The 18,530-nt window shown below is 35.9% G+C and overlaps 2 protein-coding genes across 3 annotated transcripts; both read left to right on the top strand.

Annotated features, from left to right (window-relative positions):
* The first annotated feature begins 1,467 nt into the window (after window positions 1-1,467).
* On the top strand, window positions 1,468-7,829 carry LOC108370649 (pickpocket protein 28-like). The gene is made up of 8 exons (XM_017626022.1): window positions 1,468-1,876; window positions 2,135-2,335; window positions 3,526-3,634; window positions 3,706-3,854; window positions 3,920-4,080; window positions 4,468-4,707; window positions 4,775-5,177; window positions 7,745-7,829. Exons 1-7 carry the CDS (start codon window positions 1,674-1,676, stop codon window positions 5,122-5,124), a joined length of 1,413 nt encoding a protein of 470 aa, XP_017481511.1. The 5' UTR covers window positions 1,468-1,673; the 3' UTR covers window positions 5,125-5,177; window positions 7,745-7,829.
* A 39-nt stretch (window positions 7,830-7,868) lies between these two features.
* On the top strand, window positions 7,869-14,918 carry LOC108370650 (pickpocket protein 28-like). 2 transcript variants are annotated; one of them, XM_017626025.1, is made up of 5 exons: window positions 7,869-7,945; window positions 9,635-9,743; window positions 12,879-13,024; window positions 13,112-13,917; window positions 14,534-14,918. In XM_017626025.1, exons 2-5 carry the CDS (start codon window positions 9,654-9,656, stop codon window positions 14,722-14,724), a joined length of 1,233 nt encoding a protein of 410 aa, XP_017481514.1. In that variant the 5' UTR covers window positions 7,869-7,945; window positions 9,635-9,653; the 3' UTR covers window positions 14,725-14,918. The 2 variants fall into 2 exon arrangements, with proteins under 2 accessions (XP_017481514.1, XP_017481513.1); XM_017626024.1 differs by having other exon boundaries at window positions 9,635-9,752.
* Window positions 14,919-18,530: the final 3,612 nt, after the last annotated feature.

Here is an 18,530-nt window from a genome sequence, read left to right as displayed (position 1 = left end):
TCCGACAAATGATTAATACATTATAAAAATACACCCGCCTGCCAAATTTTATCCGGATATTTCGAAAACTGAGAGACTAGGTTGCATACAAACAGACAGACAGACGGACAGACGGACATGGCTAAATCAACTCAGCTCGACGTTCTGATCATATAAGTATACATTTTCATGGGTCTATCTCTTTTTGTTCTGGTACTTACAAACATCGGACTAAAGTTATAATACCATTTCATGCTCATGAAAGGTATAAAAAATGGAAAATAGCACTAAACATTCAGAAATGTAGGCTTTTGCAAATTTTATTAGCTATTTGTTGATTCCGAGCACGAAAAGTGGTTTCTTGCGTTCCTCATGCTCTGAGCACTTTTGGCACGGGTTGAAACATTTTTGACACTTGTGAGAGAGTAACTTATTTTTACGCTCTAATTACCGAAACAGCCCGGAAAGCGTGTGGAAGAAACCAAGGCATATTCAACAAGGTAGAAGTGACAATTCAGTCGAGCTCTCTCATACCTGACTGTAATGCCAAAAAATGTAAACAAAGAAATTAACCCTTTGTTATGCATTTACCATATTTGATAAAACTCAACATCTTTTAAATGAAAGTTTTTGTAAATATGAAAATATTTTAGATCTCATTAGAATCAGCTTCATTTCATTTATTGAATTTTCGGTTTAATGTAAATGTGGAAATGTATACTTACACAAAAATACACACTAAGGGCGGTATTATCACTTGCGAAGCGAATGAATTTGGCGAAGCGAACGGTTTGGCGAAGCGAATGGATTGGCGAACACAACTTAAATATGCATTAAGAGTGTTCGCTTTTACCAGCTGTGCAAGTTCTTTGCAGATGACCCAAGAACTTAAGTTATATGTTTGAACAAAATATGAGAGAAAGCATAAACAAGGAGGCTAAAATTTCAAGGGGACATAGTTCTTTTTTATTTTTTGTGGACTCTTACGTTCTTTATAAAAGCGTTTGTCTTAGAATACGGGTAGTGAAATTTTCCGGCGAATAATTTTCTAGAACATTTTAACCCTCTCCCATATATCATTTTATTCAGACTTTCCAAACAACACCACCCTTTCGGGAGGGAGTTAATGGGTTAAAATGAACGCTAATCGGGTTGGAAAATGTTGGCGACGTCGATGGTAGTAGTTTTAATAATAACATTCGAGATTGACCAATTACATGTTAAAAAAACTGCTATTAAGTGGGGTTTTTCAGAACTCAAAAACAAAAAAAAAAATCAAAAATAAAATCTAAGTATACGTATATACATACATATGTACCTCAAAATATCTCATACTTTTTTATATTTTGACTTCATATTCAGATAAAGCGGAACATTTTTCCCCAGAAATGATGGTCAAATGCAACAGGTCAGGATTTTTTTTTTATTTTCTGTGAACTTGTGTTATCCTCAAACAATCCTCTAAGAAAGCGAACGACTCGAGTATCTCATAAATTACCAAATGATCTTCCAAATGCTGGCTGGGGTTTTGTATTTTAATACAATGTATGTATGTATGCAGGGATGAGTTTTCATACATACATACACATATCCACACGTAGTACATATTACATCCATTTACCTTAGCATCATTGAGTAGAATTAAAAGCTTTTTTATCCAGTTACAATAGTTAGTTAACGTTTAGTCAGCCACAATGGAGGGCTGTCTGCGGTGTTGTGTTCGAAGTGCAAGTCCCCAAAAATGGGCTATCAAATCTACAGAAAAAGTAAAAAGTACACAATGCAAATGTAATACTTTGCGTCGCGTTTTGGCAAAAAATACAGATGAGTTTTGTAAAAATACAACATTACATGGGCTGAAATATGTGAACAACCGTTTGTTGCACCCCGTTGAGCGGTGTGTAAAAGTTTGAAATTTTAAATGTCTGATTATGGCAACTTAACTTAACGTAACTTAGAACTTAAAAAATCAAAATGAAACAGGCCGCGACGTGACATTAAGTTACGTTAAGTTTCGCCTATCCAAATATAAGCAACATTCATTAAAGAGAGAATTTTTGAGTGACAGCCTCTAAGTTACGTTAAGTTGCCATAATCAGACCTTAAAAATTGTACTTTACTTTTCGTTTAATTTTTATTTTCCTTACAACTCCAGCGCATTTTTCATTGTCTCCGTCTTAGCTGCTTGCATCATATCGATTTTCTACATAATGAACGTCTACGACAAATGGGCTACAACTCCCGTTATCGTTGGTATAAATCCAAAGCCGAATTTCGTTACAAATATCCCGTTTCCAGCTGTGACTATTTGCAACTTGAATCAGGCGCTCAAAGCAAAGGCCATGGAAGCGAATAAGTAAGTTGAGCGCGTCTCCAGGTTAAATAATTGTTTTCATACTATAGTCCAAAAAAAAAAAAGAATCGGCAGAACACTTTTTGTGTCCCGCCAATACCACCAAAAAACCGGGAGTAAAAAGTTGCGAGCGAATTCAATAAATTTTTAAAAACTATTCCGCCATATTGGATCCGCCGTCTTGAATTTCATGGTCAGATTCGTAATCACGGATCAAAATACCTGACATTAAATTTTTAGGTCCATCCCACCGGCAAATTTTTACAGACCGTCCCGTTACCGCCCATTTTTAACACCACAACAGCACTTAGCGCCATAAAACTCACTTATTTAACTCGTGTCTAGTAGCGTTGAACTTGTCGAAGGCCCTCAACACCGTATCTCTCTTTATGCTGCTAGAAGGCATTGTGGGCTTTGCCGTCAATACTCAAATGGTAGATCCCGAGTTTTCTTACTGGTTGGCTATCATCAGTAATAGTATTTTGGAACCGTGGAGACTTAAACAGGGGGTCCCACAGATTGGTGTCCCCTTCATTAGCTTGCTTAATTTCTATATCTATAAACTTCTACGTCCACCAAAAGTAGCTTCACTGATCGGCAATAACATTGATAGACCGTGCCCAAAATTAACCGGTTATGTCTCCGAAAGCGAAGACATGTGTCGAAGTCGAAGACGAAGTGTACGGCAACCATTTTTACCACCTGGACCGAAGAGGTCTGGCTATAGCTGCGAATTCACGTCGACGGCACACCAATTCCGACTTTGAACAACCCAAAGTCACTTTCGACGGTCTGACCTCTTTCTCTGCACTCACAACCGCAATGGGCTACAAAGTGCTGAACTAAATACCGAGCCACAACAACGTCCTCAAGTCGCTTGCTGGTGGCACCTGGGGCAAAGGCAAAGAACCATTGCTGGCAACACTTAATGCAATTGTTTGGTCAGCTCTGAGCTACGCTGCACTAAAATGCTCACCGCGAACGAGTTGCACGCAGTAGACGAAGCTAGAGAACTCTGCTAGGCATATTGCAGTAGCTTAAACTATTTTTTTTTATCGAGACTAGGTCCCGACATAACTGCCGAGGTTATGCCCAGCATGTGAAGGTGCTATTGCATAGACTTGAGGAAAATGTGAACTTGATTTTAGTTCAATTGATATACCACTTATTTACGCTGGTTATTTTTGATCTAGAAACCCCCAAATACGAGCTTTGCTGAAACTGCTTTGCAAAAATGAGTCCACCGAACAACAATCTACAATTAGTTCTGATTGGAGTAATTTGGAGAATATTATCATGAACGTAGGTGTTTAAAAGATAAAATAGATTTCTTACACTATTACTAATATTTCTCTGCAAAATATGCGCTACAGATTTCTCAACCGTGCAAAGATATGATGGTGGCTTGTCGCTTCGCGGCGAATGAATATGACTGCACCAAATACTTTATACCGATCATTACCGATGAGGGACTCTGCTGCGTATTCAACATGGTACATCCGAAGTTTATGTTCATTTCACAGTGAGTTTACGCACTAAAATTTGTCTCATTGCATGAACTTTCATCCCCCTTTTAATTTCACGCAGCACACCGCTTAGCATGAGCAATATTCCCGAACGTGAGTATCAGCCGATTGATTGGTACGCAGAACGAGGCTATCCACCCGATTTAGCCAAACAAATACTATCCTCGTCGCATAGCGGGCACAGGCGAATCGCTGGGTCTGTCCATCACGCTAGACGTCGAGGCTGACAAATACTACTGCTCTTCGACGAATAGTGTCGGTTTCAAGATCTCACTGCATAGCCCAAACGAATCGCCAAATGTGCACGAGACTGGCGTGCTGATTGCGCCCGGCAAGGAGACTAAGGTGCGCGTGCGTCCCGATAAGACGGAGACCACGCAAAAGTTGCGCTCCATAGCTGCCAAATACCGGCGTTGCCTGTTTCACGACGAACGACAGTTACTCTATTTTGCGCACTATACACAGCGCAATTGCGAAATGGAATGTATTGCGGAAATGTTGTTGCAACATTGTGGCTGCATTAGTTTCTACATGCCGAAAATCTATAAGAATGCGACAATATGTAACATCAACGACATGCACTGTGTGGAGATGGTGCGTTTGCGTAAGGATCCTACGATGGCTCGTGTCTGGATACCTGCTGGCCGACTTGTTATGACTTGACCTTCCTGGTAGATGTCTTTGCTATACCGTTATCGAGTGATGGGTTCTTCATTGAAAACCAGCGCGTACAACGGTACAATAGGAGCTATGCCAAGCAGAATATTGCCGTGGTGAATATGTATTTTAAAGAGTATTCCTTTCGGAGTAGCATACAAACAGAGTTCATAGGCACGACGGACTTTTTGTGTAAGGAAGCGCAAATGTATTTAGTTAATTACGTAATTTGTTACTTTTTTTCTTTTCTGAATGATAGCTGCCGTTGGTGGACTAATGGGCTTGTTTCTGGGTTTCAGTTTTATCTCAATAGTTGAACTAGTCTACTATGCCATCATACATCCCATACGCTCCCTGCTACATTTCGAATGCGCCAAAAAGTCATCTGTGGTTGCGGATAGGCTGGCCACTTGTGATAAAACTACGATGTGCCGACAATGGTCGTCGGTTCAACGGTATAAACGATTGCGCAAATACTTACGACTACGTGCAATTTACAGCAAAGCAAACAAGGCAATGAAGAAAAAGTTAGGCTATAAGCGGTTGGTCAGCAGTACCGTTAAACATGATGCCGAACACTCGAAGAAGGAAGTTGAAATGAGAAAGTAGATTTTGGAATATTCAACGGAAGGAGGAAATGCTTAGCGATAATTTCGCAATTTGTATGCGCCTAATACATTAGTTAATTCTCATTAAGTGTAAATTTTCTAAAATAAATTTTTAGAATACATTTTTCTTTTACTAAGTTACTAAAGCGTATACCATTTTGACCAAAAAGCGGTGCAAACTTGAACCTATTGTGCAGAGTTTTAGCAGTAGCCTATAGTATTGAACACTGCTCCGTCACGAAACAAAAATTTTTATTAGCGATTTCAATGCCAGCAAGGCCAATAAATACATTCTCCGACACGATTTTGCACCCATGAAAAAATCAAGCATGGAAAGGAGAGACAAAAAAACAGTACCCGTATTTTACCGTTTTTCTAGCTTAATCATTTACTGTTTCTCTGGGGGAAAACAACCCTTAAAAACCCCTATACTGAATCGGCCAGTGGAATATTGCCCTGTGATTTTTTAAACCTCATTAAACTTGGCCTTCAAGAGTTTTGGGATTGCTGATTACGAATCTGAAGTCAGTTTTTAAAAATTCAAAATGGCGGATCCAATAATTTCGGATTTTTATGAAATTTGATATCCAAAGATTTTTTGAGTCGCTTATTACAAAACTGAAATCAGTTTTCAAAAATTCAAATTACGGATACGATCTAGCGGGTGGATTCAAAAAAAAAAAAATGTTCAGATTTTTATGAAATTCGATATTCCAAGACTCCTTGAGTCGGTGATTCAAAACTCGAGACCGTTTTCAAACTTTCAAAACGGTGGATGCAATTGTGGATAATTACAAAACAAAACTCAAAATTGCAAAACCCAAAATGTGTAATTCATTCGCTGATCCGTATCAACTAATTCATAGACTATTACTGTACTAAAACGATAAGGACATCGGTCTTAAAAGTTAAACATTTATGCAATACTTCTGACACAATTTTGAACCTATAAAAACAAATTTTGAAATTAAAAACTTTATAAACATGTATTGTGTATCAATTGGATCCTATCAAATAATCAAAGTCATGGGTATAATGATGCTGAAGGTTCTGACCCTTCATTTGTTAGGAAGTCATATAAGAGAAGTGTTAGTAGGTATCTTAAAAAAATTTAATAAGCTTCTAACATAAGTATTTACATAAGGCATATGACTTTTTTCCGAAAATTTAATATGCATACATACATATCAGGAGATAAAAATTTGTCAAAATTTGGTACATAAAGTTGCAGCAGGGAACACCGAGGAAGAACGATTTTGGACTGAAAAAAAAATACATACGTATAGGGAAATTTCCATATGACCGCGAAATTTGTTTCTAAAATTTTTTTTTTATTTTTTATTTTTTTTTACTATTTTATTTTCAATTATTATTATTTTTAGTTCGGTTGGGATGGAATTTTCAATATGCAAATGTATATGTTTTTTATTAAGTAGACATTTTTTTCGGATTTTGTTTTACGAAATTTTGACAAAAGCGTTATTTTTGTTGGTTTTTTTTTTCATTCCTCACAAGACGCAATTGCTAAAACAGCTGACTTGATTCGGCTGGGTACATAAATGTCAAAGTTTCATATTTCGCTTAAGTGAGTGAGTGATAAAGTGAGAGTGTCTGTATTTTCTTACCCTCTTTTTCCTTAAAAGAAGAATAGCCGAAATTTAATTTTAAAAAAAAACTCATAGGCCTAATGTACATGTACTGAGGTTTACTTGAGATTTTAGTGTATACTAAGATATGTACATCTATGTGTATGTATGTTTCAGAGTTCATTTATGTAATTAGTAAGAAAAATACTTCAACTAATTTCCACTTAGCCTACAGTACGTTAGGTTGGGGCAATCAAAGTTTTAATAAAACATAAATATGGTCATCTAAGTGCAAGTGCTGCGGGATAATTCTACGCAATTACTTACTTGCTTCGGTGTATGTTACACATTTTTGTTCATAAAATCAAAAGTAATGGCCAAAAAAGCTGAACAGTTTCTTAGAAAGCGGTGATCAGAAAAGGTTTACTAACTGTAATAAACGCTTGATATTGGCAATGGAGTCGCAAATAAAAACCATGAAAGTAATAGAAAAGCCTCCTAATTCATTCTCAAAAACATTTTTGAAAGATAAATCTAGCAAAATCAAGGTATTTGCGCAGAAAAACTGTAAAGATTATTGCGAAGATACTACAATACATGGACTAAAGTATGTAGGGAATAGCAACCTTTTTCTACTTGAAAGGTAAGACTGTACCAACTACATATATTGTACGATTTTTTTTATTATTTTACGAATAAGTTGAGCTTGGATTTCGTTTTAAAAAATTGATAATGTAAGGCGGCGAAAGTATAAATATGGACGTTTAAACAAGTGTCGGCTATTTTTCTTTTGTTTATTATTCTTTTTTATGAAGGTATAGCTTGTTATTTCAAATTTGTACGAAAGTTAATAAAAAAAAATCAACAAAATTGCAAAAAAATTTTAAACTTTTTTAATCAGAATCTTTAGAAAAATTGTGGGTATGCAGCTTTATAGCCAATAAAGTTTTAGTACAATAAAGTGAAAGTTTGAAGTGGCTAAAAATTTCCTTGATTTTTGGTAATTTTTAATGATTTTTTTTTTTGGTTTTTTAGAATATTTTTTGCAATTTCGTTTATTATTGTTGTGCTGGCTGCAGCTTTCTTCGTCGGCAAAATCTACGAAAAGTGGACTCTTACGCCGGTGATTGTCACCATTAATTCCAACCCTACCTCTATAACTCAAGATCCATTTCCAGCTGTAACTATTTGTAATTCAAATCAAGCTTACAAGCAAAAAGCTGAACAATTTTCAATGTAAGTACACACTTTATTTCATGAAAGTCTATGCACTCGTTTATGAAATTTTATTATGAGAGGTCTAGATCCAGGCACTTTTTATGATACCTCGATACATATTTATAATACTCGATTTTTTGTATATTAATCATATTCAGCTAGGTTTTCTTCCAAAGGATTTTTTCGGTGTACCTACTCAGGTTAGGTTCCTTTGAGATAACGCATAAGGTTTGCGGTTATCCCCGTTAACCTATAAACCACTTGGTACTGAGCATAAAAGTATATAAGCTTCTAACATCCATCGCTTTGGGATCATCGAGATCATCGAAGAAATAACTGCCACGAGCTTTTGCTCTCCTCATCCTTTCATCGCTAAAAATGTTTAACCCTTAGTTACTTACGCGTGCTTCACACCACTCCAGAGTTGCCGAGGCATGCGTCTTTTGCACTACATAGGTTCAATACTAGATTCACCATACTCTGACGACTTACCCTACCAGAACAATTTACCCTATACTCCAATAAAATTACGTTTTCCTTAAATCTCAAACACAATCACAAATTACTTTGAAAATTTCCTATAAACAACCCAGTAGAAAAAAGTGGGGGTAAAAAGCAATTACAGAAGGCCTTCTCTGGAATGTAGATGGTCTTACCAACTTCAGGATTTCTTTAATTATTTGTCAGCTCAAAGAAGGGCCTATTTTTTGTGTGTAACACTTCACAGATGCATTTTCGTTATTAAGAAAAAAACAAATAACAAAAAAAGAAAATTATATGTTGTTATCTAACGAGATTCGAACCCGGGCCTTTCTGAAAGCTAACAAATAATAGCAAACATCTCTGCGCCCTCAGCTACAGGACCCTTCCTAACTCTCTCCTTCACAGTCCTTTTAAAAAATTAAAAAAAATATTCCGAGGTTTTCACTTTTGAGGAGAGATTCTGACTGCTATAGTTCCCTCTAATCTCGACAGAGAACAAATGGAGGCGGACCTTAAAATGCCGCCTGGTTTTGCTTCGATCTACTCTGGTTGGCAGGGATTTGCTGAGATATGTTCCGATAACACTGTAGGGACGCTAAAATAACACAAAAATCGCCGATACACGTTAACTTAATTTTGGGGCGTATATTATGGATCTGTATATCGTTCATCTATATCAGGTAATTTTCCTAAGATATTTTAATTTTTGCGAATGAAGAAAAATTAAAAATTTTGGCGTGGAAAATGTTACTCATACGTCGTCATGGGCCTAGCCCGGTGGGGGCAGGGGGGAGCTCGAGCCCCCCTAACTTTCAATTTTTCCCTATATGTATAAAAAATAGTACCCTGAAATTCTAGCTTAATAGTGTCATAAAAACGAAAATATCTTGGGAAAATGACTTGAGCTGGAAGAACAGTATACAGGTCCGAATTCTCTGACTTAAAATAAGGTTTATGTGTCTCGGTGTTTTTTTTTTGTGTCATTCCAAAGCTTGAGAAATTGCCTACGGTGTAATAAAATCGTGGCCAAAAGCGACAACCTTTATCCTCCGTGCCCTCTTTACATATTATTATTTCTTCTTGCCTTATAAGCTTAAGCGATTTCTGTATAGTTTAACTAAAAACGCGGATAATTTTGCACAAAGATTTAAAGCTTTCTATTTTTAAGATTATACAGAAGTAAATAAAACCGAAATTGCTTCGGATGTTCTTTCCTTATTTTAGTTATTCGACTGAATATGCGATGATACAAGTGTTGTGCAATCGTAAAGTGAATGCCACCATTGCGAGTTCGATTACGGATTGGAGCAATTTGCAAAATTTCATTACCGATGTATGGACGGTATAGTATTTTAGAATTACATGCTTGCTAGCAGTGCGTTTGTTGGTAAAAGATCATACGCTAAACAAAATTTAAGTTTCCTCCCAAGAATGGAGCTGCATATGAGCCGTTTATTTTAAAAGTGGTCATTTAACTGTGTTTCAATTCGTTCGACTTCATCAGCCAAAGGTAAAAAGTTTTGTCATGAACAGAGAACTGATTTTTAAGCTGCCTTTACTTGAGGCGATCTTTTGACAGGCGATAATCACATGCAAAAATTGACTGGCTGTCTACCTTGAAGCAAGCGATTTGTTAATCAATATTTACACGAGCGATTTTTCCAGAGCAATGTTGAATCGCCTGGAAAATCGCCTATGTATAGGGCCAAAAAACCTATATAAAAGTGAAAATAAAATAACAAAATTGGCAGCGAAATGCACTCAAAATCGCAAAAAAGGTATAAAAAGGCGAAAAGGGACTAAACACCGAAAACTAAGCAAACAGAGACATTCATTTTAGAGATTTTTAATATGACAAACTGATTGAATATTTTCTGCGTTCGACTTTTAACTCAAAAAACTTTCCTCTCTATAGTTGCAGTAACATTGCACCACAAAATGCATCATTATCCTCAAATGTACATTAGGGCGGGTCAATTTGTGTAGGAGATTTTTTCGACTATACGCTTAAGGCACAGAAAGATTCTACGTGTAATTCTAAGCAAATTTGCCGAAGAAACCACGGGTCCAAAATCAATTTGAAGTATGTCAAATTGCGAAAATAGGTTTCTTAGCATTTTGCTGTAATGTCGTAAAGAAGTGCTTAAATTTTGTATAAAAAATGCTATAAGGAGTTTTGGTATGAGGAATCGATTACTGCACTTATCTTTTTCTTACAACTTCCAAAGGAGGGCGCAACAGCGAAAATTTTCACATTTTCTACGAAACCTATTTTCGCAATTTGGCAAACTGCAAATTTATTTTAAACCCATAGTTTCTTCTTCAAATTTGCTTAGAATTACACGTATGCTATACGTGCATAGGTAAGAAAAAATGACCCTCCCTAATGTACACACTAAACGTGCGCTCGATGTAAGCTAAAACAAATTGAGTCTAATTTTGTATATATACAGATTGCCTGCAATTCTCCAATTAAAAACATAGAAATCAATGAGCTGATCATGGCTTATACTTTCTTTTTGGGGGAAAGAAGAACTAGTATACAAGAATTATTAAAGGTCAATAAATATCAATTGTAAATCGAAGTATCCCAAAAGCTTTTCGTTGATTTTAAAAATTTGGATGCTATTCGATTCTGCGCAAAAATGTTGTGGACAACGTAGCTGGTATTGGACCGACCAGGTTTATTTTTTATTTTATGCTCGGCTCAATGATTTCGACAGTGATTCACAGAAATATTTTGCACAGATTTTTTTACGATATCAAAAATTTGGTCATGGTAAATTTTTTATAAAAAATATAGCTATATTCTACATCAAAAACCATTACAAACGCTGGAGAAAATAAAGTACAATTTAGCAACTTTTTCTAAAAATTTCAAACTTATTTTTTATAAAAATATATTCTACAACAAAAACCATGACCATTTCAAACACTGAAGAAAATTAAGGAAAATTAAGCAAATTTTCGTAAACAATTCAAACTTATTGATTACATTTTTACGAAAAAATCGATTGTGTAGTTCCATTAAATTTCATTAGTGTTGTGTATATTTTTCCATAAAAAAATCGTTATATGGAAGAAAATAGTCAACACTGCCAGTAAAAAAAATTATCCAAAATCAACGGATTGAAAAGTTTGGAGTTTTGTTAAAAATGTGCTGAATTTTCCCTAATGCTCTACAAAGTTTAAAATTTTAATTTAGATAGCTTTTTTTGTAGAGTGAGATTAGGGTTGTTCTTAAAATATCGACATCATAGAACACGCGTTGAACAAAATAAAGACATCCACGAAAATTTTAAAACTCAAGGGCGCTATAACACAGCAAGTTTATGAATATACATGAACAAGTTTCAATAATATGTAAAATTTAGCAGATTTCAAGTCAAAATTGTATCGAACTTTTGCGATGTAAAAAAAAAAATTATTTGTTTTAAAACCGCTATATTTTGTACATAATTGATATTTTGACGGACCACCCTAATATACATACATATATATTTTTTGTCGTCGCACTTTACAAATTTTATTAACGGCTATAAGGTTGGACGAAAAAACGAAGTTGATTTTTTCCAAAACCAGTTGGGCTGTAGGCCCGGCGCTCCAGTCAGCCGTTTCTGAAATATATTCAAAATATTTAAATGTTACCTATACAGCTGTTTTCATATATGTACTAATTTTTCGCAGCGCTGTTCTAAAGTATTGGCATTAATTTTTAATATTAAATTTGTTGAATAGGACCCAGTCGCTTAATTAAAGGCAAAAAAAGGCAAATGTGCTGAAAAAGGCAACATCAAATGTGTACATTAAAAAAAAAAACGAAACTTCCACAAAATCCGTTCTCAGCGCATTACCCCATGTCTCCATTTTCTACTAAATGTGTCTTAACATCTGTCAAATTTCTGTTCTAACTTTTTCCCGTTTTCTCATGTGGGCAACTTGCTGTCTTAACATATCGCTTTCGAATTGGCATCAAGCCAATCAGATCGATCTGTACCCAAAGTAGATAGCGCGGTAAAATGAAAACTGAGTTGTCAAACTACAAAATGACAGCTGACGTTAAGACAGCGATGGTAAGAAATTCGGCAAGACAGATATGGTTTAACAGTAGAAATTTGCACTCTCCACCTGACATTTCTGTCTTGCCACAGCTTTTTTAACAGAATCTGTAGAAGGTGGAGACGTGGGGTTAGTTTATGTCAGTGGAGCGATTTATAGATGCTTTCACTTATGTAGAAGTAACCAACCGTTTCTTTCAAAATAAACGGCTCATATTATCGAATCTGAAATAGGTATGGCTTTACTTTGTTCGGCGTAAGATTTTGTTCTGTTTGAAGTAAACAGGCACAGGAACTAAACTCGCAGAAAACGCGCGCTATAGTTCTCAAGCAAGCATCAACTTAATTCCAGAAAAAATATAAATCATAATTTACTTAGTATGCATTTATTTTTATTTACCAATACTTAGATCTCACAACCCTGCAGTAAAATGTTGCTATTCTGCCAGTTTGGTGGTGTAAAATACAATTGCTCCGAGCTTTTTCACCCAATCATAACTGACAGCGGAATGTGCTGCGTCTTCAATGTGGTAACCCCGAACTTCGTATATAAAGCGTTAAGTCTACATTTTTTTTTTTAAATAATTTTCTTAGATGCTCACATACATATGTAACTTTCACACATCACTTTTACTTACTGCAGTAGAGGGAACGTGAAATGTGATGCGGCTAAATGTCCACTGCCAAATGGAACTGTTGCAGTTGATTGGAGTCCGGAGCGCGGCTACCCTGCCGTATTACCAGAATCCTATAGTCCAATGCATGCAGCAGGCACGGGCGAATCGTTGGGCTTAAAACTGATGTTGGATGTTGAAAGAGATTCCTATTATTGCTCTTCTACGAATAGTGTCGGCTTCAAGATACTGCTGCATAATCCACTCGAAGTGCCTAATATGCGGGAAATTGGTCTACTACTATCGCCCGGCCATGAGACTAAAGTGCGCATTCGGGCATCTAAAACTGAATCTACGCAACATTTACGTTCGTTGAATAAGGAATCGCGTGCTTGTCTTTTCGAAGGTGAATATGTTTTGCATAATTACAAAACGTACACGCAAAGCAATTGTATGGAGGAATGTTTCAAAAAAATTTTGTTAAGATATTGTGGATGTATTACCCATTACATGTTCGATATTTATAGAAATGCATCCATATGCAGCATATACGAAGCCTCGTGTGTGGAACGAGTGCGATTGCAGTCAATGGTGTCTAGAAATGGCAGAGGCTGTGCAAATACTTGTTGGCCTGCCTGCTATGATCTCACCTATTGCCCAGACTTTTTCATCACACCACTATCAGCATCAGGATTTCATACTAAACATCAGTTGGAAAAGAGTAAAGATACATTTTATATGCTACAAAATATGGCTGTGGTAAATATTTACTTCAAAGAAAACTGGTATAGAAGCAGTAAACAGGCGGAGTATGTTGGTATAACGGAATTCTTATGTAAATGCAAGCTACTTAAAAATACTACACTGAGGGAAATAATGCATACTAAAAATTAATACTTTACTTTTCGTTTAAAAATGCTCGTTTTAAAAAAATATTTTCGTACAAAAAATTAGCACACAGAAGTACCCAAGTGAGGAAGTACATTTCTGAGTTCAATTAAATATGTATGCACCGATTTCTAGAGAGGGTCAGTGTTCAAATTCCATTGAAGGCAGCGCGCAAATTAAATATATTTTTTTTTTGTTTTATCTTGATTATTCACTTCATGGATGCTTTTTCAGAACGAACGCGGTCGTTTTAGTATGTGCGTAATTGAATTGAATATTTACCTACATACAGTACTTTCGTTGACGTTTATAGTAATATATCAATTACGTTTCTATTTGATTTTTATAATATTTTTCCCTCAGTGTACATATTGACTTAAGCGATAGCAGAGTTTTGCTAATTCTTTTTTTGTTTTTATTTGCAGCAAATATTNCTTTCGTTGACGTTTATAGTAATATATCAATTACGTTTCTATTTGATTTTCATATTTTTCCCCTCAGTGTACATATTGACTTAAGCGATAGCAGAGTTTTGCTAATTCTTTTTTTGTTTTTATTTGCAGCAAATATAGGCGGTGTTATTGGATTGTTCTTTGGTTTCAGCTTCATATCCGTGGCGGAAATCATTTTCTATTTACTACTAAAGCCCGTTCGCATGTTGATCATTCTGCTTTGGTCAAAACGTACAAAGTCCGCCAAAGTGCGAAAATTGCAAAATTTAAAGCTGTTCGAAAAGCAGTCAATGAACGACTAAAGTTTGTTAGAGCAGAAAAAAAACATATCGCAGAGAAATGGCGGAAGTGAGTACATAAAATAAAGCAAAGTGAAACTTTATGATAGCATCATCGGCGGTTTCCTACCAAAATAGTACGATCATTTCGAAACAAAATCTAAAGTGTTATAATACCAATATCCATGAATGTATTTATGTATGCACATACTTGTCAATTGCACATATGCAATTCAATCTATATAAATACTTCTATTAAAAGAAATTAATGAAACATTTTTCTTAAAGTTTTTCTTTGCTCTAGACAGGTTGGTATTGAAAATTAGACAAATTGGTTAATAATTAGGCCCACCTTCCATAGAATGATATTAACAAATAAAAAGAGTGTGTTGTCCCTATGCACGGAATAAGTGAAACGTGGTCTGAATCTTAACCTCAATAATTAAAAATGCTTCAGTTTTTCGCATAGGTTCGGCTTGGACTTATTCGCGCTACTTGAAGCAAACAGCAGAATTGCATGCGCCTATTCACCCCTGGAACAGCTCAGTTTGTATTCCGTTATTTCTAGAGCCATTTTTGTTCATAAGCCTCATTGTGGCTGCTTTTACAATGTTTTGGTTGATAGGAGGAACATGATAATTATCCCTGTAGATTGGACTGGGTTCTTCTTCATCACAGGTGCCATCGGTGTGCCATTAAAAACATTGCAAAGCGCTTCTCCTACTTACCTATATCTTAAGTGTACTCTCTATATCTTCATGTACCTTGAAATCATTTGAGTTTTGCCTTATTTTTCGTTATTATGTTCTAATAACATTCTTGGCCGCCTATTTCTCCTATTTCCTACATGAGGACTAGCTCCACGGCAATCTTTGTCATACCAGTGGATTTTTCACGTCTTTCGCAAGGCGAATAGATTAGGCGATCAAATCCCACTACTCATCTACGAGTATGCACTTTCCATACAATTCAAGCAAGTGAAGCCACTTTTCAAAACTTTTAGGTTATAGAGGTACATTAGATTTAGAAGAGGAAACAGATCACCTAGCTACCGCGACCAAAACCATCTACTGTACCAAATGTCTATTCGGCTACAGGTCATCTTCGATCCACATACTGCTCAGAAACCATTTAGGTCGTGCGCTTCTAGGTAGGGTGATCACAGGAAGCGAAATCTGGTCCTAGTGAGTGCCACACCAAGTGCTCTGCTGTATTGCCTGTTCTTCGTTGCGCAACATACACTGATTCGAGTTAACAACTCCTATGTTTGACAACTGTTTTATTACTCCTCGGTGGCTGTAAGAAAACCTATAACAATTTTTCTTTCATGCCTACTAAGGTGAAGAAGTCCTTCGGTTCTCCTTGTTGATATGTCCGCACTGAAAGACTTAGCCAGCCTGTTACCTTCCGAATTCGTCCAGTAATATTGTGCTTCGTTTTTCTTCCAGATATATTAGTTTCGCCTAACGGAGCTCCGTGGCACACCAGTAAAGGGTCCTGTTGCTATGCAATGAGTCCCTGGCAGCCCTTTTTCTGGTGAAAATATCTCCCACCTTATTTTCCATGACTCCACTACTGTGTCCCGGTACCCTTTTGAGTACGGTGACCATCCGTCCTGTATTATACGGGACAGTCCTCTTTTTTGACCAATTGGTGTGGTAATTAGTTAATTTTATACGGGACGCTAAATGTTCTGTATTTCTTTTAATGTCCTGTATTTGCCCCGTATTCGATGTTCGTTAATTCGACGCCTTAACAGCTCATTAAAATGGCATGCCTATGAAGCTGTTTTAAATAATATTGGTATATGATCGTAATTTTCTCCATTATCAGCTTTTATTTTCCAATCTGGAAGCCTTTGACTCGAAGTGAGGAATACATACAGTGACCAAAATATAAATTAGGACTATACACTTTAGCAAAGTTTGCCTATTTTTTTTGTTTATTATTTTTTTATGAAAGTAAAGCCCCTTTCCTAATAAAAACCAAATAAATCCAAATATCCGACTTTGTGCAAAAACTATGAAAATTAATTCTGCAAAGTTGCACCAAAATATCGCACTTTTTAATCAGAAAATTTAGAAAAAATTTGCTTGCAGTTTTGTATCTCATTAAAATGAGTACAATAAAGTGCGACGTGCTACTCATTTGCTTCCCTATAACAAAATTTTCGAACATACTTCCTTTGTATGAAAAAAAATGCGTAGCACCAAACAAAAAAAAAAAAAACGTTGCCAAAAATTAACGATTACTCCCAGCTACTTCAAACTTGTACTTCATTATACTAAAATTTAACGAATTTTTTGTAAAAACTGTTGTGGGGTAAAAATCTCGAGAAACGTATCGTACACATGTGTGATGCTACTACAGTGGTGCTGTTTTAAGGCTAATACATCTAGGATCGTTTAAAATGGTTTTAAGATCTTTTAGCATTTGTGGAAAAAATTCGCAAAATTATTTTTGTCCCGTATTCGGCTCCCATAAATATGGTCACCGTACATATGAGGTATACCCGGTTCCTGGAGGGGATAAGTTTTAAAAGCTGAAGACAATCCCACACCAGCTTTGAGGTGACCTCGTGCGCTTTAAGATTGAGGAGCGCCTCTCTGCTGTCCGATTGTATGCAGATGGCGCATACCGTCTTCAAAAGAGTCACAACTCAAAATTTGGCCTTTTTGAGATTATGCGCTAAAAATGTACGCAGAGCCTTTATTTAGCTTTCAGCAAAAGCTGGAGCAAATTTTTGTTATAATTTGTTTAAAAAAAAACCTAAGGTAAAGTCGCCATTGCCATATGATTTTCATGTGCTAAGAAATAGTTTTTCGCGTTTTCTGACAAACGTATTATTTTGAGTTGTGACTCTTTTAAAGACGGTGTGCGATGTGTTTGTTGGTTGCGCCCCTTTCTACATACTGCCTCAGACATAGTTAAATGGCGTACACCTCGGCCTCTGAAAACAGAATTACCTTGCCCCATACCGGTGAAAAGGTTCCGTAAACTTCTGCTTCGATGCCGTGGTCAGTCTTGGGGCCGTCATTGCCGTGTCTTGAAGTTTTGTGTAAAGTAAAAATTTTGGTTCACCCTAATGTACATTGGTAAGTAATTTACTTTTAAGAGCCCTTAAAATTATAGTTTTTTTTTGAATTCTCATGTCTGAAGACACCCAGCGTAATTAGGCAGCGATGTTTATGCTATATTTCCTTAGTAGTAATTTTATTTTATTTCACAATAATTTGGTGGTGTACACTGCAATTTTGCATTCGAATGTTAAATGGAACAAAATGACCGGTTCACTGCAATTAATGAAAAGTTCTTGATTTGCTTTTAAAGGCATACAAATTTACGTACGTACATATTTAAATACTATGTACATATGTATGTATCTCATCAACTTGCAACTTCCAATAGTACCACCTCAACTTATAACTGTTTTTATGCGCATACATATCTGCAATTATAAATTAGTTTACGAATTTCTGCTTCAGTGATAGTGCTTGGTAATAATTCATAGTGCCTTGAGAAATACTTCCTTTAATGGCTTTATTATATGGCTAGTAAAATATGCATGAATTTTCCCCTATGGGTACATACATACATACATCTATTGAAGTATCGAGACAAATATGAGCTTGATCACCCGTGCGATTGGCAATCGCAATGGAGTCGTTGAAGAAAGTGGAACATTTCAAAGAAGAGCACACTGTAGCTATGAAAAACGACGGTATAAGTAAAAAAAGTTTATTGCAAAAGAAATTTTATAAAATCAAAACTGTTCTTAAAAAAAATATAAAAGATTATTGTGAGAATACTTCGATACATGGACTAAAATA

Source organism: Rhagoletis zephyria, unplaced genomic scaffold (genome assembly GCF_001687245.7).
Source record: "Rhagoletis zephyria isolate East Lansing unplaced genomic scaffold, Rhagoletis_zephyria_1.1 Rzeph_scaffold_04370, whole genome shotgun sequence".
Taxonomy (NCBI): domain Eukaryota; kingdom Metazoa; phylum Arthropoda; class Insecta; order Diptera; family Tephritidae; genus Rhagoletis; species Rhagoletis zephyria.
Note: the sequence above shows the minus strand (reverse complement) of the source record. Positions and strands in the feature narration are given on the sequence as shown.